The 25,921-nt window shown below is 42.0% G+C and overlaps 1 protein-coding gene and 1 long non-coding RNA gene across 5 annotated transcripts; both read left to right on the top strand.

Moving 5' to 3' along the window:
• The first annotated feature begins 3,001 nt into the window (after positions 1-3,001).
• LOC124629405 (uncharacterized) lies at positions 3,002-9,056 on the top strand. 4 transcript variants are annotated; one of them, NM_001402997.1, is made up of 8 exons: positions 3,002-3,157; positions 4,044-4,293; positions 4,976-5,099; positions 5,722-6,065; positions 6,172-7,894; positions 8,217-8,461; positions 8,553-8,643; positions 8,741-9,056. In NM_001402997.1, exons 1-7 carry the CDS (start codon positions 3,072-3,074, stop codon positions 8,610-8,612), a joined length of 2,832 nt encoding a protein of 943 aa, NP_001389926.1. In that variant the 5' UTR covers positions 3,002-3,071; the 3' UTR covers positions 8,613-8,643; positions 8,741-9,056. The 4 variants fall into 4 exon arrangements, with proteins under 4 accessions (NP_001389926.1, XP_066168046.1, XP_066168045.1 ...); XM_066311949.1 differs by having other exon boundaries at positions 3,013-3,157; positions 8,220-8,461; positions 8,741-9,042; XM_066311948.1 differs by having other exon boundaries at positions 3,013-3,157; positions 8,220-8,461; positions 8,553-9,042.
• A 597-nt stretch (positions 9,057-9,653) lies between these two features.
• LOC136357472 (uncharacterized) lies at positions 9,654-15,905 on the top strand. The gene is made up of 3 exons (XR_010742772.1): positions 9,654-9,877; positions 10,016-10,225; positions 15,737-15,905. It is a non-coding gene; the product is annotated as an uncharacterized lncRNA (long non-coding RNA).
• Positions 15,906-25,921: the final 10,016 nt, after the last annotated feature.

The raw sequence follows: 25,921 nt of genomic DNA, 5'->3' as shown, positions 1-25,921 counted from the left end.
TTACATATATCCTCTTTATTTCAGTTTTGATGCAATTCGTAAATCGCAAGGCTCCCATCGGATGGCCTATTCAGCCAAAGAAAAAGCCAAAATTTAAATTTTCAAACTTAATTTTGACATTGATTTTGAGATATTTTCAACGTAGTTTCTTTTTGAGCATTGACTTTTAAGTCACCGAGAACACATATATAAAAGTTTTACCTACAAATTTATTTTTATACTCTAATAAGCCGTTTAGGAAAAAGCAACCGATGAGCCCCAACAATCGAGAGCGATCTCCAGGAACAGATAAACTGCTTGCTCTCTGCGTGTTCATGTTCACCGGAGAGTGCGGCTCCGTACACTGTTACGTCGCCGGCGGCAAATCAGGCGGCGCAGCGTCTGCCGGCTATGGCTGGTGGCCGGAAGCGCGCAGCTAGCGGCGGAGGAGCTTCTCCGGTCGCCAGAGTCGAGCACGACGTCCGTACGCCCGGCCCGACCCGGCCCCTGTACATACATTGCCAACAAATCTCGGCCCGCTTGAGGGAAAGATAATAGGCCCATCTAAACTTGGCTCGCTACCAATGACCATGGAAAAAATCCCATATGATTAACTTGTCGGATCTGATTTGTGGGTCCTACTTTATTTCTAGGGCAGGTTTAGATTCCCTGGCAAGTTTTTTCACCCTATCACATCGAATGTTTGGACTAGGGATGACAGTCGGGCACGGGCAGTGAGATAATTCATGTCCGCGGGTATACCCGTTACTACATGACGGGCAAGGAACACTATCCATGCCCGTTGCCCGCGTTTACCCATCACAGACTCACGGTTCAACGCTTTAACCCCAAACAGAGAGACATTATCACAGTTTAAAGAAAGGTACAGTTGTACCAAGTTCAATAATACAAAGCATTACAAGTTCATCATTACTGGATGGTGGCATTTATACTAATTTAACTGAGGGACCACATGTCAGTCAGTTTTTGTGGGTAAACGGGTGAACCATGCCCGTATACCCGTTGGGTATAGGTTTTGACCCAATAAAAAACCCATGGGTACTAAATGGAGAACAAATCCAACTCTATTAGTGTCGACGTTTTATGTCGTGATTCCGGTATTTGCATAGTATGGGGATCGTTGGTACTAGGATATACGCGAGACTGAGGTAAAAGAGATGGAGACGGGGATTTTTATACAGGTTCGGGCTCCTGAATTGTCAGGTAATAACCCTACATCCTGTTGGCCGAAGCCGGTATTGCTCTTATTCACCATAATCATACCAGTACAATATTTGGGGTAGCCTATCTAACTGTTGTCGACATGGCGGTTTGAAGGTCTGACTCATAGTCGACAATAGGGTAGTCTTCCTCCTCGAGTTTGTGCTCGGCGAGATCAGAGATAGCGCTTTCGTCTCTCCTGACAGTATCCGGAGACACCGTAGGGGACTAGCCGTGCCTATCTCTGAAGTCGATATCCGGCGTCTTGTCTTGGCGTATGTTAGCTTGTATGTTGATCTTCTGTCTTGACCTATTGTTCCGTGTATGTTGATTGTGGGTGGCTTCCATGGTGGGTGTCTCCCCTCTCCTCCTAGGGGGCCTTGTATTTATACCCATAGGTGTCCCCTTGTCCAAGTAGAATTAGGGAAACCAATATGGATACAATCCGAGTAGTCCTTGTCGTTTCCATGTAAAACTCTGGTTGTCTTTCCTTATCCAGAACTCCTCCTATATCCGCAGGTTGTTTCCGTATAGGACATGGTATGTGGTGGATCCTGCCGAGATTTAGTCAACTACTATTAGGTACAGGGTATCTATAACCCTGACAATTAGGGTTTTTATCCATGAGTAAACGGGCAAACAAGTTAAATTGCCATCCCTAGTTCCGACACATGCATAAAGTATTAAATATAGAAATAACAATAATTACACAGATTACGTGTAAAATTACAAATCTTTTAAGCCTAATTGCTCCATGATTTGACAATGTGGTGCTACAGTAAACATTGCTAATGACGGATTAATTAGGCTTAATAAATTTGTCTCACGGTTTACAGATGGATTATGTAACTTGTTTTGTTATTAGACTATGTTTAATACTCTAAATGTGTGTCCGTATATCCGATGTGACACGATAAAATTTTTCACTCCTGGATCTAAACACAGCCTTAGTTTTTAAGATGACTAGACTGTCATGTCATAGAAAACCGTCTTTAAATGGCCAAGAGTGCCATTTTGAATGGTTTTAATAGTTGAATGAGTCGATATATCCGTCTTTGTGTATGGGGGGGGCTATATCTGAGGTATTTTACTTGTATTGGACTTTTTTATGTTTGACACATACCAGCGACCAACTTGTCTACGGCACATTGGGCCTAGGATGCAAATGGGTCAACCTGCGAAACACATGTCAAATACTCCCTCTATTTTTTAATAGATAACGCCGTTGACTTTTTCTCACATGTTTGACCATTCGTCTTATTCAAAAAATTTATGTAATTATAATTTATTTTGTTATGAGTTGTTTTATCACTCATAATACTTTAAGTGTGATTTATATCTTACACATTTGCATAAAATTTTTGAATAAGATGAATGGTCAAACATGTGAGAAAAAGTCAACGGCATCGTCTATTAAAAAACGAAGGTAGGTAATCACAGGTTTTCGCATCATGGTCTAGCTTGCCACAACTAGATATAGAAGTGAGTCGAATCAATAAACCCATTTATAAACCAAATTACCCGCGAGACAATCTGCAGATTATCCACTAATTTTACCTATATAACGGGTTGGCCCGCTTGCATTCCTAATTGGGCCTGCCTGACCCAACGAGTAGAGCCCGTCCAGTGCCCTGACAGATACCGCAGCCCAAGTAGGGCCCATAAAACAACCCGTGGGCCCGTCTCTTGTCCGACCGTTGCTGCGTTGCTGGCAGGTGGGGCCCACAACCAGCAGCGGCCCAACTCCCAACCCCGTTCCGTTCCGTTCCCCATCTGCTCCTCCTTCCTTCCGTTCCAGCTTGACCCCGACGCGTACCCGACCCATTCACTCTCTCTCCTCTCTCTCTCTCCTCTCGCCCGCATCGGCCGCCATGCGCGAGGAGGTGCGGAGCTCGTCGGCGGCGCCGCCCGACCCGCCGCCGCGCTCGGCCTCGCCGCCCGCCACCCCCGTCGCCAGGTAACCTCCCCTCCCTCTCGCTGCTCTCTCCGTCTCTGTGCGGGGGACTCCCGCTGTGCTGCTGGTGATGATGGTGCGCTTCCGAATCGAATCGGGGGGGAGGCTTTGCTCGGGGAAGGGGACGGGTTTGGATTCGCGGCGTTTCGGCTCGCGCGTGGAAGAATTTCGGTTTTTGGTTTCGTTTGTGGCTCTAGGGATTTTGGGGGGTAGGTGGGTTGGTGGAGGGGTCTCGTAGACCTAGGGATTTAGGGGCATCTATACTAAAACCCTAGGGATTACTATCTAGTTTGTGGTAATCGAGAAGCCTCTCTTTCTTCTTTTTTTCCCGCGGAATCTTAGAATTGGGGCCTTGTAGAAGGCACTACTACCTGTGTGCCTGTAGCTCTGGGAGAAACTGGTGTTTTGTACTAGTTCGTAATTCTGGTACTGTTCTAGTGTGCGCCTTGCTCTCGCGAGCGAGCTTACTGTAGAGCTAGATTTCTGGGGTGTATGGTTTTTCTGCTGCTGTCCTATGGTCAGCTGGGCGCTTATCAGTCACTGTGGCATTGACCTTGCACCTGTTGTGGTTCTTCACACTGATGACATGTTCTTTGCACTGGTGTCAAAATACATGTTTTTGTGGTCATTTACTTACGTAGTCTCATCTTGAGCCCAACTAGTTGGATATTTGCCAAATTTGGAATGCTTACCATTTTTAGATAGAATAAACTGTTGTACTATCATTTTTTATCGTTATTTGGTTACTATGGTTGGGTTGTAATTAAAATGTTCCAATGATATATATTGATAGGATTTGTTTCAGAACAGTATAGCGTTTTCAGTGTATGCTCTCCACATAGATTCTGGTGTATGTGCATGCTGAAGCTCATTCCTCTCTTATTTACAGTTCGGCTGGTGCATCATCACCACCTGCACAAACAAATGCAGCTAGCATAGATTGGTTAGGTGGTGAGCCAATATCCAAAGTGGAATCATCATCCCAGATTGCTCCACATGCTCCTCGGCCTTCTCTTAGTACTAATGCTGCTGGAGCTGCCGTGGATTTCTCTCAACCATCTTGTAGACCATGGGAACGAGGAGACTTGCTTCGGCGACTGGCCACATTCAAGTCTTCAACATGGGCTTCTAAGCCAAAGGTCATTTCTCTTCTCTAGTTGGTCCTTTTTTGTTATTTTCTGTGATTGTAATTTGTAATTGGCAAGCCGCTCAATCTTACCCTTTTGCATTTATACCAGTTTAGAATTAAGAATAACATTTTTCGCTCAGAGGATGTATATAAGTGAATGCTGAGAAACATGATAAGGTTGGTAATGGAAGTCTGAAGCTAAAGATATACTACCTCTGTTTTTTTTATTTGACGCTTAGTTCAAAATAGAAATAACCAATGTCATGTAAATAAAAATGGAGGGAGTATAATTTTTATCCATATGCCACATACAACACTAAGTTTTGTCTCATATATTTTCTCTTTAGTCCTTTTTTGCATATTGGTAATGCTCAGGAGACATCTTGTAACTTAGATGTGTTCTTTATACCTAGCTGCTTACATATCCATGTCTAAATGAAGAATTACAATGTATAGGGCAAATGACATGTTTGCCCAAATGCCCAGCTGAAATCCAGATCAGGCATATGTTTGATAATTTTTGAACCAGTACATCACTTTCTGAAATGTCCAGCTTAGCATGTACCTTATGGTACCTAGATAAAGTTATTTTCGGCCATTTTGATGTCTCGTATTGCAAAGAGGAAAAAAATGCTACTGAAAATGACAAATCCAGTTTGTTTTAGAAGAAACTAATAGCTTAATTTTTACAGGCTGCTAGTTCACTGGCTTGTGCTCGAAGAGGCTGGGTGAACATTGAAATGGACAAAATTGCATGCGAGTCATGTGGAGCACATCTTATATTTACGGCATTGACATCTTGGTCCCCAGCTGAAGGTATGTCCTGAGTGAATGTATTTTACCGCAGATCTATGGAACTAGCTTTTTCCTGTTTAGGTTTGTCCTGCAGATGTATGGCATGCATTATTTCAATATGAATACTTGTGTTCTCACAGATAATCATGCTTGCTTGTTTCATGAAATTTTGCAACAGGAAATTCCATGTGCTTTCTTGTGCATATAATTTTTCACTGTCATCTGAATTAGACAGATGTAGTCTGAGAAATAAGTTGGTTGCTGTTGGATGAAATTATGCCTTTAGTTATTTAATGTTGTTTGTATGATGTGTTCCTCAATTGTACATACAGCATGGGAGCAGCTCTTTTATTGCATGGTAGCAAAAGTTTGTTTAGGTTCTCACTACTGCAAAACAAATTTATGTTATTAATGGAACAAAAGGGATTTGTGTTCTAGCATTCAGCATTACCAACAGTCATGACTTCTTGATTTCTTTCATACACGCTTCTCAAAATCCTGCTACCCAGTTTCATTTTTACCATACTATTTAGTTGAGATAGGCATGTGCCGTTTTGGCTATAGCATATTTCTTCTCAAGCTGAAATAAGCTCAGCTGCGAAATCTAATTTTCCCTGACTACAATCTGTATGTTATGTTGTAGTTGCTAATGCTGGGGAAGCCTTTGCGGAACAACTTGATGCATCGCACCTGGGTGATTGTCCCTGGAGAGGAAATAGCTGTGCTGATAGCCTAGTCCAATTCCACCTTACCCCATCAGCTCTTGTTGGTGGTTTCAAAGATCGCTGTGATGGACTTTTGCAGTTTATATCTCTTCCTGTTATTGCCAAATCTGCAATAGAGAGTATGAAGCTCACAAGGAGTCCTCAGATTGACCGTGTCTTATCCCAAGCAATCACTATTTTATCTGGAGAGCTGGGTTACAAAACAGACAGCACAACAGGAATTGATATCAATCATCAAGATGAGTCCTGTAGCTACTCTCAAGTAAATCTCTTGTTATTTATGCTCTCATATCTTTATTCTTTGCTGCTATAGTCCTCAGAATTTGTGGCTTTATTTAATCTAGGTCACTTCCATCTAATTTATCTAGGCACAGAAACTTATAAGCCTTTGTGGATGGGAACCTAGATGGCTTCCAAATGTACAGGACTGGGAAGAAAATTCAACCCGTTCTGCCAAACATACAGCCTCAGCTGATCCAGATCAGATCCATTCCCGTTTACCCGAGCATAAGCAAAATTCGTACTCTGCATCAGTTAAGAAAGATAAGGGCAAAGGAAAAATTCATGTAAAAGACTCTGGATGCAGCATGAGGTCACCTTTGCTTGATTGCAGCTTATGTGGAGCAACAGTGAGAATATGGGATTTCAGATCGGTGCCTCGTCCTTCTCATCTTAGTATCAATAATATTGACGCACCTGATATGCGGAAGGGGGTGCTGACACGTGGAATTAGTGCTACAAGTGGCATCAATGGATGGGTTGCTGAAGGAACAGAAAGAGAGAATGTTGAAGGACGTGGTGAGGCAGGTACCGATGAGGGAAAATCACTGTCAAATGCTCAGGTTGACCTAAATCTTACAATGGCAGGTGGTTTGCCATCTACGCATTCTGTGATGCCCTCTATGCATGATCATTTCAATGATGGAGGGATGGGAAGAGATCTGATGATTGGGCAGCCTACTGGAAGTGAGCTAGGTGGCTTTGCAGCCTCATTTGAGTCTAGGGGTCCTAGTTCAAGAAAGCGCAATCTGGAGGAAGGTGGGAGCACAGCTGATAAGCCGCTAAATAGGCTTCATCCTGCTGACAGCATAGAAGGAACTGTTATTGACCGTGACGGTGATGAAGTTGATGATGGCGCACAAGATTCAGATATTCGGAGCAACAAAAGGCCTCGTGGTTTCAATCTCTTCGATGTGAATCAACCATCTTCTTCTGGAGCTGGTCCCAGCAGAAATTTAAGTTTTGACCTGGATATAGATGTCAATAAATTTGATACATATAAAGCTGAAGGTCCATCTGCCCTTCATAACCCCTCTGCGTCGATGAGGGCATCTTCTGTTATTGCGATGGACACAGTCCACAGTGCAGAGGAAAATTCAACAGAGAGTGTTGAATACCATCCATGTGATGTTGATGACGTTCACAAGCCGTCTAGTGCTGTCAGGAGTGGTGGAATGAGTGAGGCATTGGATCTTAACTATAGCAACCAAGCACCGCAAAGCAGTTTTGTACAGCCTGCTGCTGAAAGTAATGCAAGGGAGATAGGAGGTAGTAGTATGAATGGAGGGGAGGAAGTCCTCAATGCAGAAACTGCTCCTGCTTTTGCTAGGGACCAACTAAGCCTGGGAGTTAGTGGAGGGAGTGTTGGTATGGGTGCTAGTCATGAAGCCGAAATTCATGGAGTTGATGTTTCTGAGCATAAAACTGATAGTGTTGTTGGAGATGTGGAACCAGCTCCCGAGCTTACTGAAAATATGGGCAATACTGGTGAGTCAGCCCCTGGACCTGGAATGATGGATGAGTTTGTCCCTGAAGATGTTGGCCGAGAAGAACCTCAGGGTGATAGCCAAGATGTGGCATCTCGGTTAGTGGGTAGAGCTGACAGTGGCTCAAAGATTTGTGGTTCAACTAAAGCTGATTCTGTTGAGAGTGGAGAGAAGATGAGCCATGGCATAGGTCATGAGAGTAACCTACAGCATTCCCTTTCTCGCAATGCTAGAGTTTATTCTGGCATTGATCTGTCTAAAGATGAGGTGACACAGATTGCTAAATTGCCAGCAAATGACGACTATGATCCAGGAGATGATCTTGGTACTTCAGAATCTAACTATTCTGCACCACATCCTTTCATTGAACTATATTTATCAAATCTTTTATATGTTTATCAACAGAGGGATTGGGCTGTAAGCTCCAAGAACCTTCATTTGTCAAACTTAACTTTATTAATCAGCAAAGTGTTGATAATAATTTCACAGTAGCAATTTTGGCATCCTATGCTTAAATAAAACAGCTGTCAGGCTGTCATCTGATATGCCTACACAACAATTAGAGAGGAATCCGACATAAATGCATTTGCTGTTGCAAGTTAATTCGAATACTCCGTTTTTATGTTATTCCATTTGTTTGTTGGCAGCAGCAAACGGGGGAAATGACTATGAAGCAGGTCTTCCAGAATTTGACCCAATTAGTCATCACAACAATTATTGCCCATGGGTAAATGGACATGTTGCTGCGGCTTGCTGTATCAATACTGGTTCCAGCACTAGTACCGGACTTTCCGGCTGGCAGCTTACAGTAGATGCACTGGAAACTATCCAGTCTCTTGCTCAAGCCCAAAATCAAATTATGCCGTCTGACTCTGCGGCATCACTGTATAAGGTAAGTTTTGCGCAGAATCACAAAATGCAATCCTTTGTTTATTAATGTTTTCCTAAAGACCAGCTTGAATCATTGCATGGTCTATTTGCAGGATGACCATGTGGCGCCTAGCCGCAAGCTGTTGAAAAGGGCTAGCCACAGCAAATGTTAATTGAAGCTCCTCCTATACAGACATACATTTGGTGAACTTAACTAATCCTTGTCACCAGCATTTTCACAGTTCAAATAGTTGACTGATGCAAACCTGAGCAGAGTTGATATACTATTTGCAAAATTTAGGTTCTGGCCACTGACAGTCCAGAAGAGCTTTGAAGCTATCCATGATCAGGTGGTGGAAGATGAATAAATTAAGCTTCAACTTAGTTATTGTAGAGTGTAGATGAGTCTGCCTGGCCTTTTGCCGAGTTGTGCCCCCTTTGGTTGTATTTTTGTATTTCGAACCTCTTTGTATCTATTCAAGTTACAGACAGATTATCTAGTTAGTGAGGCTAGAACTTTGAACAACCTTGTCCTTTTTCGTCAAAGACCTAACTGTGCAAATGTGCAACATTTTGTCCAATTAAGTATTAGTTTCCGTTGTATTTTGATTGCTATCAAAACTGGGTATCGTTGCCGATGCTGATCAGAGCTATCGGTGATTAGCCCTCTCCTTTGACAAGCCATTCATTCATACCTATAAATGCATGGTAACCTCGTCAATTTTCTGCTCGATCATATATCGTGCTGTTCATGACCGTGATGTCATGAACAACATTTGATGCTGAATTTCCTTGCGTGGCACTAGGTTGTTTGAAAGTGGAATTGTATTTGATAAATGCAACTTTCTGTTCCAACGTAATGCACCCTGCCCTGTTTGGATTCAGGAATTCGAAAATTAGAGTTAGATTCCTCTAGTTATGTTGAGGGTTTAGGAGAACTAATCCCCACTACTTTACATCGTATTGGCGATTCATATCTTGAACGGAAGAGACAGAGATAAGCACATCCTTTTTACTGAGAATTCGGCGACAAAGATGATTCCAACAATATGCATGCAGCCATAATAATTTTATTAAGAGAACTTTCAGTACATATAGCATGGTGGTGTCCCCAGACGCAATGTTCAAGTTGATCATGTGCAATGTTCCTGCGTATTCAAAGGCTCACAAAATAATAAGATATAGTTTCTTTTAAAAAAAAACAGATGAAAAGAAAGATAAAACCACGATCCCCAAATTCCAAAACTTTACCTCCAAGTTATATCCAGCTTAATTATGTCCCGGCCCATAACTAATTAACTAACCTATCGATAATTATCTGGAAACTATAAATCAATCAATTAAACCAGCAATTAAACCAGCGACCCTAGAGAGATCTAGGGTTATCCCATTCTTTGACGAGACCTCCATCGATCGCTTCAGATCTCAATCAATCAAAGTAAGTAATCAAGCTTCGTCTCCATTACCGATCAACTCCTCCGCGCGCTCGCCTTGATTAATTATTGAGTTCGATTGATCTCGTTGCTGTTTCTGTGTAGTATAATTAATCATCATTAATTTGATCATGATGTTGTAGTTGTAGGTGATCATGGCGCTGCGCTGCATGCTGATGAGGGCGAGGACGACGGCTCTCCGGCCACCGCCGTCGTCAGGACAGACGTCATCTCCGGCGAGCATCCTCGCCGGCGCCCTCCGCTCCCCGGCGGCCGTGCTGATGACGCCCCACACATCGCCGGCGGCGGCGGCGGCGAGTTCTCGCCGCCATCTCTCCACCCTCTTCCGGCAGGTGCGTACATAGTTCGTCATTGATCGCTTGGCCTCGTAAATCGTAACTAATTATACTTTTCTCCTTCCATCAACAACGTGTATTAATTTCAAAAGAAATTTTAGGATACTTTGAGAAATTAACTTAAAATATTTTGTTACCTATACATCTTGATATCTTCTTAAGGATGATAAATTATGTTAGGAATTTCCCCAGCGATCGCTAGCAGGAAACCAGACGACACAACGCATGCGTACTGTGGCTAAGCCTGCAAATTCGCAGAACAGAGGAAACAGAGCAAATTTTGTGCAGCGCTTTTCTCAGCTGCTTTTCTGTTTACTTACATATATAAAGGAACGAATACAACGGAAACAACTAACCACCAAGACCACTTCTCACGCCATGCTCTAGCTGCGTCCATCCCCACAACCACACGACGTGATCCGAGCTCCCAGCACAAGACGCGGGCAACGAGCTAAACTCGGATACCCTCATAACAGACTCCACACGATGGCTATCACACAACACGTGAGCTCATGCGTTTATTCAGAAAAAAACGGAAACATGCAGATAACTAATCAACTAACTAACCGTGGCACACAAGATTACTGCTAACAAAACTCTCCCTAAGCTTGATGTGCCGATTATACAGGAAACATACCAATTTGTTCCCGCAGCTCCTGAAACTTGATTCGAGAAAGCGGCTTCGTCAGGATATCTGCAAGTTGCCCTTCTATGCCGATGTAACTCGGTGTGATTTCCCCATTCTCCACGGCTTCACGAATGAAATGAAATTTTGTTTGAATGTGCTTACTTCGATCGTGAAAAACAGGGTTCTTCATCAGGGCCAGAGCGGATTGGTTGTCCACCCTGAGATCGACGACTTCAGTTGCTGCATTCCTGAGGTCACCGAGGAGCCGGGCAAGCCAAATGCCCTGGCATGCAGCTGTTGCAGCTGCAATATACTCAGATTCACAGGAGGAGAGTGCTACAACTCTCTGTTTTTGAGACTGCCAGCTAACAGGATTTTTGCCGAGAAAGAAAATTACTCCTGTGGTGCTCTTGCGAGTGTCAATGTCTCCAGCCATATCACTGTCACTGTAACCCTGCAGTCCTCCTTCACCTTCCTTCACATAGCGGCACCCAAGATGAATGGTACCAGCAACATACCTTATGATGCGCTTCACTGCCGCCAAGTGTTCGTCCGTGGGTTTCTCCATGAAACGACTGACATAACCAACCGAATATGCAAGGTCTGGTCGGGTGTTCACCAGATAGCGCAAGCTTCCCACTAGACTTCTGTATTCTGTCGCATCAACTAGCGATCCTGCACTTTCCTTGCTCAGCTTTAGACATGGTTCCATCGGTGTTGCACAGGGGTTGCAGCCGGTGAGCCCAGCCTTCTCCACAATACGCGACGCATACGCTGCTTGCTTTAAAGTGATGATTCCAGCTTCTTGATGTACCTCGATCCCAAGATAAAAACTCAAAGGACCAAGATCACTCATCTTAAATTCAGCCTTCATCTGCTCTTTGAATCCCTTGATCATGCCACTGTCACCCCCGACAATTACCAGATCATCCACATACACACCGACGAGCAGTCGCCCACTGCCATCGCCGCGCGCGTACAGCCCATGCTCCAACGGGCTTTGCTTGAAGCCAAGTTTCTTCAGTGTGCAGTCTAGCTTGGTGTTCCAAGCTCTGGGTGCTTGGCGAAGACCATACAACGCCTTATCAAGCCTGTAAACCTTGTTCTCCTGTCCATCGATCTCAAACCCCGGTGGCTGAACAACATACACCTCCTCAATCAGTTCCCCATTGAGGAACGCTGATTTAACGTCCATATGATGCACCATCCAACCTTCCTGCGCAGCGAGAGCGAGCAACAAACGAATAGAATCAAGACGAGCAACAGGAGCGAATACCTCATCAAAGTCAATTCCAGCCCTCTGCACGTAGCCCTTTGCCACCAATCTCGCCTTGTGTTTGACGACGACGCCCTGAGCATCTTTCTTCAGTTTATACACCCATTTCAGCCCAATTGGCCGATGTCCCGAAGGCAGATCGACGAGCCTCCAGGTCTTGTTCTCCTCTATCGAAGAGATTTCATCGAGCATTGCCCGACGCCAATCCTCGTCGCGTTCAGCTTGAGCGAACGTTGCCGGTTCTTCTCCGCTCACCATCATCAGCTCTTCCTGGACCTCACGATTAGCGAGACCTGGCAGCATGGCCGGCCCCAGCACATTGTCCATCGTGCGGAAACGGAGTGGTGCGTCGTCGTGGTCTGCATCAAGATTAGCAGCTGCTCCAGTTGGTGGCGACACAAAATCAACCGCCGGCGCATCGCCATGCACCGAAGGTGTTCGGCCGGCTGTCGGTGAGTCTGATGGCGTTCGCGGCGATGATGAAGATCGAGCAGGCGGCTCCCCAGCATCTTGGCGTGTTCCTGACAGCGAGCCAGGATGGTACACCGTGGTGTACTCAACGACGAAGTCGGTGTCGAGATCAGCGGCCGCCTCAGCATCCCAGTCCCACTGGGCCGCTTCGTCGAAGACGATGTCACGGGAGATGTGAACACGCCGAGTAGCCGGATCATAGGCGCGATACGCCTTGGACCCCGGCTCGTAGCCGACAAAGATCATTGGACAACTCCTGTCATCCAGTTTCTTCAGGTTCGGGGTGGTCGTCTTCACGTGTGCCACACACCCAAACGTGCGCAGATGGTGCACGGCCGGCGGAACGCCATTCCACAGCGCGTACGGGGTCTTGCCGCCGATACCCTTGGACGACGACCTGTTGAGCAGATACACGGCGGTATTTATCGCCTCTCCCCAAAACATACCTGGTAGCCCCTTCGCCTTGAGCATACTCCGCGCCGTGCCCACCACGGATTGGTTTCGCCGCTCGACAACGCCGTTCTGTTGCGGAGAGTAGGGCGCCGTGAGCTCGCGCCGCATTCCCAGCTCGGCGCAGTACTCGGCGAACTGTGTAGACGTGAATTCTCCCCCGCGATCCGTCCGCAACGCGCGGAGCTTGCGTCCACTCTTCCTTTCTGCCGCCGCCTGAATACGCTTGATGGCAGCCGGCGCCGCATCTTTGGTGGAGAGGAGGGCGACCCACATGTACCAGCTGTAGTCGTCGACGAGTAGAAGGAAATAGCGGTTGCCACTGGGTGTCGCCGGCGTGATCGGTCCACAGAGATCTCCATGTAGCAGCGCCAGCGGCTCGTCAGACCGGCAAAGTGCCTGCCGCGGGAACGGCGACCTCCGGTGTTTCCCGGCGAGACAGGCCTCACAGACCTGATCAACCTGCGACAAACATGGTAGACCACGTACCAGCTCCTCCTTGCCCATCTTGCAGAGCGCCCTGAAGTTTATGTGCCCGAGGCGAGCATGCCAGCGCCACGCGTCTTCGTCGGCGTGTGCCGCCAAACAGACCAGGCGCGCCAGGTTGATGTCAAGCATGTACAGTCGCCCTGGGGTGCGAGGGATCCGGGCAAGCAGACGCCGCTGCTCATCCCAGACCCGCATGATGCCATCCTCCGCCAGCACTTTGAAGCCGGTCTCATCCAATTGCCCAATGCTGATAATATTGGCAGCAAGACGGGGAAGATAATAGGTGTTCGACAGAGTGCGGTGCTCACCATTCTTGCAGGCAAAGAGAATTGTGCCCCGTCCTGCGATCCGGACCACGGATCCATCGCTGAGTCGCACGTTCCCGGTGATGTTCGTGTCGAGGTCGGCGAACGCCATCCTGCTGCCCGTCATATGGTTTGACGCGCCGGAATCCATAATCCAGCGCCCGGGATCATGGTCAGCCACGTCGTCGAGCGCTGCAAATACTTTCATCTCCACGAGTTCCACCACGGCTTGGTGGGGCGGTGTGGGCGTGTCGCCCTCCGGCGCCGCCGCGTCGACCGTGTCAACGCGGCCGCCGGTGAGCAACATCAAGGTGTGCTCTTCTTCATCCTCCTGGGCGACGTGAGCCTGTTCTTCGCGCTTGGACTTGCTCCTACAGTCCTTCGCCCAGTGCCCAAGTTTGCCGCAATTTCGGCATTTGTCTCCCTTGCGCGCCGAACCAGAGTTCGTGCTCTCGGGGCTCGCAGTCCCGCCGCCACCAGTGCGCCCTCTCCCGCCACGGCGCTTGCCGCGGCCGCCAGAGCCGCCCGAGTCACCCCGCTTTGCCTCTTGATCCTTCTTCTTCTGACGTTCAGCCCACTCCTCCTCAGTTAGGTACAGCTTCCCACCGGCGGTGTGCGACGAGGATTGCCCAGAATCCTCAGCGGCTTTCAGTCTGCCAGTAACTTCCTCCATGGACAGAGTAGAGATATCGAGAAGAGTTTCAATAGACAAGATGAGTTGATTGAACCTGGGACGAGCTACCCGAAGGTACTTTTCGATGACTTTATCAGCAGGTTCAGGATCACCGAGGGTTGCAAGCTGGTTGACGATGGTTGTGAGCCATAGAGCGAAATCTTCCACGGTCTCGTCACCGCGGAACGCAAGCGATTCATACTCAGCGCGCACTTTCTGTGCACTCGCCTTGCGAATCCGGTCGTTGCCGACTCGCATTGTCTTGATGCATTCCCAGGCTTCCCGGGCCGACGCTTTGGTCGCCAGGGTGCCAATCATCTCCGGCGGCACGGCACTGCAGATAGCGTCAAGAGCCATCCGGTCCTCATGCAGAGGGACGTCCACGCCGTCGGGCTCGATCGCCGCCCACAGGCAGTGAGCCTGCAGCTTGATCTTCATCAGTAGCGCCCAGTCGTTGTAGTTGGTCTTGGTCAGCAGCGGGTAGTTCACCGAGCCGCCTCCTTCTTTCACCACGCGGTGGATCACCAGCCCGCGGTCACCCCCGCCGCTGCCCGTGGCGCGGCCGCCGGAGTCATGAGGAGTGCGCACGATCGGTGACGACGAGCGACGACGCGGCATGAAGACGCCTTCCAATGCGCGGTCACGAGTCCACTTCCTAAACCGTGCTCTGATACCAATTGTTAGGAATTTCCCCAGCGATCGCTAGCAGGAAACCAGACGACACAACGCACGCGTACTGTGGCTAAACCTGCAAATTCGCAGAACAGAGGAAACAGAGCAAATTTTGTGCAGCGCTTTTCTCAGCTGCTTTTCTGTTTACTTCCATATATAAAGGAACGAATACAACGGAAACAACTAACCACCAAGACCACTTCTCACGCCATGCTCTAGCTGCGTCCATCCCCACAACCACACGACGTGATCCGAGCTCCCAGCACAAGACGCGGGCAACGAGCTAAACTCGGATACCCTCATAACAGACTCCACACGATGGCTATCACACAACACGTGAGCTCATGCGTTTATTCAGAAAAAAAACGGAAACATGCAGATAACTAATCAACTAACTAACCGTGGCACACAAGATTACTGCTAACAAATTATACCCTAATTTTAACTACATATATTGGTATATACGATCCCAAATCAAATTAATAATAAGCCCAAATTACACTCCCTTTGATCGTATATACGTGCATGATGTTTTAAATGACAGATTGGAGAAGGCTACAATCCGGTCGCAAAGAGGGGATTATATGTGAGGGATGTTCTTCAACGGTTTGGACTAACACATAAAAGGAATTGTAGCTCTTCTGCCTATTCTGCACAGTATTCAAAGATCAGGCATGATCCGAGTTTGGAACTTGGATTGAGGAGGTAAATATTTACTGCCTCTGGCACAACGTTTTTTTTTTCAGTTTTGAATGGTTAAAACAAATAGTAGCATTGTGGAGTCAATTCAGTGTTAATCTTGTTATTACATTGGAGGATGTTGCACCATGGTTATTAACCGTGGCGTCGCGAAAACAATGTGGCGGTCAGCGACTTTTAGGGTGTCCCGCCGCCTCAGTCTCGAGCCTATGGCGTCCGCCTTAAGGGTAAAAGCGACCCCGTGTCGTTGTTGTGGTGTCATGAGGTATGCACTACAGATCAGAGTGCGGGGAAAATTTTTAGCCAAGGACATATATAAACTCACCAAGTCCAAACACGTTGGATCCCTAATAGAGTGAGAGAAATAGAGAAAAAGAAATAGATGGCTCCCCTAGAAACCCTAGATGTAGCGTCGGTAATCCAAATCCCCTTTATCGCCACCCAGACATCAGCTCCTCTTTGAATATACACTATAGTTAAAAATGACCTTTAACTATCTAAATTGCTGCTTTATATGCTACAATCTGTATGAAGATAGGATATGTGTAGGGTGTCACTAAGCCTTATGCCTTAACACTATGTCAGTAATTAAGTGGTGTGGTGGGTAGCCTTACCTTGCCATATACTGGCTTAATAAACCATTATACTACTAGGCCATGCTAATAATTTATGAGGAGTTCAGCATATTCAATATATAGCTGGCTTACGAGAATTATGATTTGCCCACCTTCTCCTATAACTCTAGGGGAATATGATTTGGTTTTATGCAATCTATACCAATTGATCATCTTAATTAGGAAATCCATAATTCCAAATTTTATGGACACTTTATGACATGAAAAATTAAAGAAAATGCATATGCCAATGTATTGTATGGTCATGGAATTAAATAGACGTGTGGTTTTTTAAGGCATTAGGACCTATACTAATTAGGGCTATACTAATTAGGGCTACGTGGCATTGTTAGGGTTTTCTGCGACTTAAACTATTAAACGTTTCATGTTTGCTCAAAATTTACACTATAAAATTTTATCCTTGAATATATATACTACCACTAATGTTCCTAACTAAATACTACCTCCGTTTGTTTATGTATGATGTTGTTGACTTTTTACATAAAATTTGACCATTTATCTTATTAAAAAATTAGTATAACGAATATGTAATAGTATAAATTAAAGATTATAGTTTCTTTTATGATAAAACAAATCACAATAAAATAAATTATATATATTTTTTAGTAAGACAAATGCTCAAACATCACGTCAAAAGTTAATAATTTATTTATTTATTTATTTTATTTTCAAAACTAGCAAAAATGCCCGTACGTTGCAACGGGTGAAAAAATTGTAATGATAATATACTTTTTTTCATGAATAATCATGCCAATCACAATGTTTGTATTTTAATGAGCAGCTTGTTTTTTATATAAACGGTCTTTTTTTTCTTGCGAAATTTTCTCAAACCATTCAGAAATGGCGCATTTCTTTCTAAAGTTTCTTTCTAGAATGTTTTTTTTTGCTTTTTTATTTACAACGAAAACCATATTTTTCTCCCTTTTTTTCTTTTCTTTTTTCGTGTGTTTTTTTGCCTTTTTTTACAATTATTTTCTCGCGCGTTTTTTTGCTTGTTTTTTTTCAAATGTTCTTTTTTTTTGCTTTTTATCAATAGAGGAGAATATATGATGAAATAAAAGCCGTGTAGTAGGTGGCAAAAAATCAATGGATCCTATTCTACTCAGAGCGATTTTTTCAATAGACGGTGTCTTTTTCTTGCACGATTTTTTAAAACCATTTTTTAAAATGGCGCGTTTTTTCTGATAGTTTTTTCCTCTTATGTTTTTTTAAAAAAAATTACCGATGATGGAAATATTTTTCTTGCGCGTTTTTTTATGGAAGATGGAAAGCCTTTTTAGCATGTTTTTTTTTTGCACTTTTTTTTGACTTTTTTCTCACGTGTTTTTTTGAATCGTTTTTATTTTCTCGTGCATTTTCTCTTTTTAAATAGTTAGGTTATATTAGAGATAGAGGAGATATATATTGATTAGAAATCAGACTTTGTTTTGTCCTTTTCATTTTTTTTCTTGTGTGCATTATTTATTTTATATGAACCAGCTTTTTATTTTTTAGAACTATTTTTTTCGCCACTTTCTTAGGGAATCGGACGAACTTTTTAAGATGTTTTTTTCCTTTTTTTTTGCGTTTATAGGAATCAGACTTTTTCCCGTTTTTAAAGGAATCGAATCTAATATTTTTGTCACCACTTTTTTTTTTGCCTTTTATAGGAATCGATTTTTTTCCGTTCGGATCTATGGTTTTTTTTCGCCACTTAGGGGAATTGTTGTTTTTCTTTTTTTTGCAGCTTTTCTTTTTCTTTTTATGCACCTTTCTCCTTTTGTTCTCTCTTTTATTATTACTTTTAACAAAAACGATGTCAAGTACCTTATTGCAAAATTATAGGGACTCAAATGTAAATATAAAAGTTACAGTAACTCAAATGCAAAAGTACAAACCCAAAAATTAAAATCATATAAAAATGGAATGCTCTTGACCTATAGGTTCCGTTTTTTAAACATATTTTCAATCTGGCACATCATTTTGTTTCACCAAAATGTGTGAGATATCACGGTATAGAATGAAAGAGTGGTGGCGGGTATATCGAACTCAAAAGGAGTGGCGTCTTTTATTTTTCGTTTTTAAGGGGGAATCGGATCTATATCGAACTTTTTTTTCCGTTTTTGAGAGGGAATCGGATAGGAGTCGAACTTTTTTTTATTATTTTTTTCGCTTTTTTTTTCTTTCATCCGTTTTTTTGATCGGACAATTATTTTTGGGAATCAGACAAATTCATTTTTTCCCCGATTTTTCTTTTACCGCGTCATATTTGGTTTTTCTTTTCTTTTTTCGCACGTTTTCTTCCGCCCGGTTTTTTTGGATCGGACAATTTTAGTTTTTTTCGCCGGTCTTTTCTCGCCCCTTTTTCTGGATAGGACAGATTTGCAGATTTAGTTTTTCTTTTTTTCGCACGTTTTCTTTTGCCCGGTTTTTTTATCGGACAATTTTGGTTTTTTTTCGCCGGTTTTTTTGCCTCTTTTTTCTGGACGTTTTCTTTCGCTCAGTTTTTTAGATCGGATAAATTTGGTTTTTTTCGCCCGATTTTTTTGACGGACAATGGAAGCACCTCTTATGTTTTAAGTAGTAGAGATAGAGATATGTTAATTTTGATTAATCCAGATCGAATTAATTAACATATTTAAATATATGTAATGCATGCCACGTACTGCAGATTATTGGACGGTTTGGATTATCATCAGCACAGAAAAATGCCTACTGCAGCTCTACTTCTCCACAACAACGAAGGCATGCGAATACACTACTGCGTCGATTTAGGGACAAAATTATCCAAACCTGGAGGTAACAAGTTTTTTTTTTCACTATTCAAATTAAGATGAAAATTGAGGGTGACACTTAATTTGCACGTTTACTTCAAGCAAATGTTTATATATATGTAACTACCCCATCTACACATTATATATAGTTACTTATAATATGTGTTTACGTCACTTATAAACATTGTTACATTTACTTTTAAAGAATTATATATATATATATATATATATATATATATATATATATATATATATATATATATATATATAAGATGAATACAATGAAAAAAGACAATACTAGTAACTATTCAAATGGAGTTGAAAAAAACAATGCAAGCATCATCTACACCTGATCATCGACATGAAAGGAACGGCCGTGAAACAGGAAACTAACATGACTATAGAATTAACATACTTTAGAGCAACTTGCATGTTTTGTGTTCTGAGGAAGAATTAAGTAGTCACTCGAATTGTTAATTAATTTTTCTAGTAATAAATAGAAATTAATCCGGTATGTAGACAACTAAAGTTTAAGGAAAAAAATTTAAATTCCAGTCCTCACAACTGAGAAAAATTACAGATAATTTATTTAGAGTGTATATGCACTTGTACTAGTAATTAATTTGCGTCTGTCTTTTTTTTTTTTGAATTGAAGGCATGAAGAAACACGTGAGATGATACTGAATGTCTCTGCAATGCTGGGTTTGGTTGCTGTCGTCGCCGTCGTCGGATGCATTATGAAGCCCCACTTTGAGGCCCAGCTAGAGAAGCTTGCCCAAGCTTTTGTTTTGTTGTTTCTACTGGCTCTACTTCAAGCAATGGTAGAAATGCAAAAGGAACGACGGCAAAAGAGCCTAGAAGATGATCATGCTGATGATTCTGAAGAGAGCAAGAAGAAGCTGAAGCCAACAAAAACTTAGAAACTTTTAGTAGAACAAGTTTTACATTGTGCAACCATGCATGCACATAGGATCAAAATAATTATGTATACAGGCCGGGGAGTAGTGGATTATTCCAGCAATCTACATTTTTGTTTTGAGAAACACAGTATAAATATAGGCGCTCACAACATGTATAAGTTCACATCTATAAACATACACATATATACACACCATACCCCGTTACAAGATATACAACTTTTTACCAACAGTGATTAAGTAATAAACCCACGGTTTCAAAAACATTGTAGGTGATTGTCAAGTTGATGATAATGTAGTTGGTTATTTTATAGTCTCCTATAGTCTTTTTCTGATCTCCAATAATATAGGTTGTTCCGTTACTTGTTGAAAACGGAATACCTAAGTGCAACGGATTAGTTTACAGAGAAATTTTGATTAGCTCGTATTATATCATACACTTTCCGTTATCACTTGGTAATTTAACAACGTTTATGGGAATTTGGCCATTGTGATGACGGGATAGGAAGCCAGCTTTTTTTTTCTAACTCCACCTTGACTGTTCATTAATAAAGGACCCCCACCCGTGACGCGGTGCGACCCTTGCACCCCCAACACCCACCCCCACATACACACTTCCTGGTGTTTCCTCGGGCACTAGCGGCCAAAGAGGAAGCACAAAGAGGAAATAAGTGGGGTCTATCTTCCTAGCGCCACCGCTGCATTCACCTTACCGCCGCCTAGGTGGGCAAGAAACAAGCTAGGTGACAATGCAATGACCTCGACCACTCCAGATCTTGGTCCATAAGTGCCCTCCTTGTCATCTTCGCCTTCTTGCTGTCCAGCCCCCCACCATCGCATGCCACAATCGAGTTTGTTCTCAATCTACGTCTATCATGCTCATCGTCACCAGATCAATTGGAGGGGAGAGAGAGAGAAAGAGAGAGGAGGGGAACGACGACGGCGAGATAGGGATGGACAACAGCAGCAACTGAAGAAGGAAGCGGTGGAAGCGAGATAGGGAGGGGCAATGTCTAGATGGGAGTCATTCGTTCCTCTTTGATTTGATTTGCCCGAGGAAGGAATGCACGAGAGAGGGGGAGGATGGGAAAAGGAGAGGGGTAGGTGGCTGAAATGTGGTTCTGTTAGGAGGGAAGGGTGTATGTTAGGTCTTTTTTTCACAGGGTCCAAGCTGATAAGGTCTTAATTGATTTGGTAATAAAAAAAGTAAATTATTATGTTGGCAATGCACGAACTTGTTATGTGGTGGAACCTGCTCACTAGAGTTCAAGTCCTAGACTTGAGAAGGATGCTCATATATACGGCTAATTATTCTTTTTAAGGTAGTGATGAGTTTATCCTAATCTCAAAATATGTTGGCTCGGCCTTTCGAAGGTTCTCATAAGGTCATAAGGGTAAGTTGTGCGCGCGTACGTCATAAGGTGATTGTGCATATGTTGGAGCGTATGCATTTGTAATTTGTTTCTAAAAAACACACAACATTAGTTTTCTTTATTGCCAAGTATACACAACATTAATTTTTTTTATTGCCATCCCATCAAAAGTGTTTATAGAGATAGAATGTGTGCGGATGTGTTTATAGGATGATTATATATGCAAGTGTTGTGAGCTCGTGTTATTTTAAAAAAAAAGTTCCCACAACATTTAATTTCCTTTGTTGCCATCCCATCGGAGTGTACGTTGATTTTACGTACCAATCGATCGACAGAAACACGTACTCCCTCCGTATTTTAATGTATTACTCCGGTGACTTTTTGGCTAACATTTGACCATTCGTTTTATTTAAAATTTTTGTGCAAATATGAGAATATTTATGTCATGCTTAAAGAATATTTAATGATGAATCAAGTCACAATAAAATAAATGATAGTTACATAAATTTTTTGAATAAGATAAATGATTAAACGTTGGATAAAAAGTCAACGACGTCATACATTAAAAATGGAGGGAGTACTATACACCAGCCTTGTTGATCTCTCCTCTCTCTCTCTCGCGTCGCTTTGCGTTGCGCCATCGACGACGATTACATCTGTTGCATCACCCAAATTAAGGTGAACCTTGGTACTTACTGCTGGTTCGTCATGTGCCCCTGTCTACTGCATGATTGATTCCATAATTTGTTTTACTGCTCAATTCTGCGTGTGACGATTCTAGGAGATGTTCGGTTAGATCTGTGATAGTCTATGATTTATTAATTCTTGTGATTTTGGTTGTAGCTAGGATGCCGAGTGGTGAATATAATTTTCAAATAAGATATATGAATGGTACGTCAAACGTTGGACACGGATATCCACGGGTGTACTTATTTTAGTACGGAGGTAGTAGTAACTATGTGGTGGGGTTAGTAATCGAGTGTTCTATTAGTGTTCGGTCCTAGCATACTTTGGACTGACCGGTCTTTGCACAAATTTGATTTTTTTTTCAAAAAAGAAAAACTTAGCTCAAAATTCAACCGTCAACAAATATCAATATCACCCTATACGTCGCCGACACGACACAATAATAATCGATCTTGTCATTATTTGCGTTATTTCCGAGACAAATAAGCTTCTCGTCGACCTGTTAATTAATTAGATCTCGATCTTGATTTGGAGTGGATCGATCATATCATGGCGCTACTACGCTGCATGCTCACGAGGACGAGGTTTATTATCCCCAAATCGTCAGCCACCCTCCGGCCAGCGCCGCCGCCGCCGGCCGGGCTCCTCGCCGCCCTCGGCTGCTCTCCGGCGGCGGCCGGTCCTCTCCGCGGTCTCGCCACTCTCTCGGGTCATCAGCTGGTACGTACGTACGTAGAACGTAGTTCGATCATCACCGGCCTAAAATTACTATCGCTTAAAAAAACGTGAATATTAAAGAATAACCTAATATCAAATAATTTAAAATGGGTGAGGCTTCAAACTCAGGTCATCTAGCCCACCACCTTATGGAGCTAGCTGAAAGATCCATGGGTCTCAATTCTACCGCTTGATCTGCAGTTTACATGCAATTATATTCATGCAAGCTAGCTTGATTGATTATTACTCCACGCGTTATAAGTGTCTGCGCGTTTGTACTGTGTTTCTGAAAACATAACAATGTAAGACGCAACTATTATTCTTCATGTTTGGTAATACAAGACGTGCATTTATACATCAAAATAATTATCATATCTTCTTCTAAATTTGTTTTTTTTAATCCTTCACCCTCAAGATAATTTTATTGGATACATACATCGTATTTAGTAATTATTTCTTGGTTTTTACGTTAGAGGTAGTTACACCTTATATTTAGGATTGAGTGAGTACATACTTCCTTCATTTCATATTATAAGACTTTCTAGCATTGTCCATATTCATATATATATATATATATATATATATATATATATATATATATATATATATATATATATATATATATATATATATATATATATATATATATATATATATATATATATATATATATATATATATATATATATATATATATATATATATATATATATATATATATATATATATATATGTTAATGAATCTAGACATATATGTGTCCCTAGATTCATTAATATCTATAGAAATATGGGCAATGCTAGAAAGTCTTATAACCTGAAATGGAGGCAGTACAAGCCATCGATCGACGATTTTATCATATCTTTTGGTATATGGTATATGAATATAGTATATCTCATTTTATAATGGGTTATTTAGATTCATGCCACTATTAATTTTACAGATTTAAAGTATGCCACTACTATTTATCTATTTAAAATCATACCGCTACAATTTAACACATATTTAAAATATCACTACTTACCCTTTTCATAAACCGAAATTTATTTATTTATTACCAAATTTCTCCTATCTTCTTCCCCTGATCCCCTTCTCTCTCCACTCCCCTTCCTCCTATGTCCCATCTCTCTCTTGATCTAGAAGAGACCTAGTTAGCTTAGGTCAAGGGAAACTGAGATCCAAGAGAGAATGGGAAGGAATGAGTGGAGAGAGAAGAGGATGGATAGGGGACGAAGATATAGGTAATTTGGTCCAAAAATAAATCCCAATGCATTGAAAAGCTATGTAGTGACTTTTTAAATATATATTACATTGTAATGCTATGACTCCAAATAAATGAATAATAGTGATTTATTTAAAAACTATGAAAGTTATAATGGTGTAATTAACTCTTTTTTAATAAATGATGTAATTGAATTTTTTTTTCGTTACATTATTCTCTTTCATAAAATATTTTTTTTTGCAAATAGGCAGCTAGGCATGCTTAAAGTAGTTTTAAATTTTTGAAAGAACTTTGCTTAACTAAGCATTTGAATAAAAAGTGTTTGTGAAAAAGTATGAGAAAACGATAAACTGCATCATATTTAAAAAGATGGAGATAGTATCATAGTATATCCCAATCAAATTAAGGTATATGTACTTCTCCACCATCTTCAGGCAGGTTGGTACGTATGTAGTTCGTCATCGATCAACCCAGCCTCTTAAATCGTGATTTATATATTCTTTTTCTCCCTTGATATATCGATATGCAGTTAATTAATCACATAATCAGATGCAATCAACAATAATAGTAATAATTATATAGTATAAATAACACTGGACAACCAAATAGCAACTTCGTGTCAAATAATTAAGAAAGTGTAGGCGGCGTACCCCTTTCGCTATACTATCATGTGCATTTCATTGATCATATACCTTTTGATACCCATTTCTCGATAGAATTAATTAATTAATTGCTCAAATATTGTTGTTAAGTTTAGATGCTCTCTGCTGATAATTTTAACCTTCTCTGCTGATAAATTGTTGTGACGTTTAAACCGACAGGTTGATAAAGGATGCTGTAGCAATCCAGTCGCAAAGAGAGGAGCATTTGTGAGGGATGTTCTTCAACGGTTTGGACTAAGAAACTTCAGCTCTTCTATGTATTCTCAAAAGCATTTAAAGCTGTCACCTCAAATAAGTTTATTTTTAAGTAATCATTGTGTCGAAGTTTATAAAAGAAGAGAATAATTATGTTGAAAGTAGATAAAGTAGAAAATAGTTGCATTGAAATTTGATAACCTTGGGATATTTTAATCTTTTTGGTTTATTGGCATGTGTCGAATCAATGAAAAATGAATTTATTTTGGAAGAAAGGTAGTAAATATTTGCTGCCTCTAGCCACGAAGTTTCCTTTTCACTTTTTAAATGTAGAAAATTAGAAAGATTTTTTCCCTATAAATTATGCGAATCGCTCATCACTCACCACTTCACCAGAGAAGCCTTCGGCCTTCTACACCTTCTCTAGCTCAGGTGATCACCAAATCATTTTCATGAAGAAATCAATATTTCAAATATTAATTGTGGACACTTTATTACATGAGCATTAATTAAGTAAATATGTGCCAATATATTGTATTGTTTGGAAATTAAATATGTGCCAATAGTTGCAGTTTTATAAAGCATTAGGGCCACATAATTGGTGTTATATACACCCTACATGTTTTAATAGATGGTGATATTGATTTTTCGACATCATGTTTGTTCACTAGTTTTATTAAAATGTCTAAATATCATTTGTTTTTATTGTGATTTTTTATTATCAAAGGTAGTTTAAGTATAACAAATTTATTTTCTATTTACACTAAATAAGACAAATGGTTAGACGCAACGTCTAAAACTCAACGACATCATCAATTAAAAAATGGAAGAAGCAAACGCCAATGCCATAATAACCAAGGTTTTCTACAAC

Source organism: Oryza sativa, chromosome 7 (genome assembly GCF_034140825.1).
Source record: "Oryza sativa Japonica Group chromosome 7, ASM3414082v1".
NCBI lineage: Eukaryota > Viridiplantae > Streptophyta > Magnoliopsida > Poales > Poaceae > Oryza > Oryza sativa.
The sequence above is the reverse complement of the archived record's forward strand: the minus strand, read 5'-3'. Positions and strand labels throughout refer to the sequence as shown.

Excerpts from the sequence above, each read along its gene's own strand:
- LOC124629405 (NM_001402997.1), top strand. The coding sequence starts at position 3,072 with ATGCGCGAGGAGGTGCGGAGCTCGTCGGCGGCGCCGCCCGACCCGCCG. Across the intron at positions 4,294-4,975 it reads CATGGGCTTCTAAGCCAAAG|GCTGCTAGTTCACTGGCTTG; the intron begins GTCATTTCTCTT and ends TAATTTTTACAG. Across the intron at positions 7,895-8,216 it reads TGATCCAGGAGATGATCTTG|CAGCAAACGGGGGAAATGAC; the intron begins GTACTTCAGAAT and ends GTTTGTTGGCAG.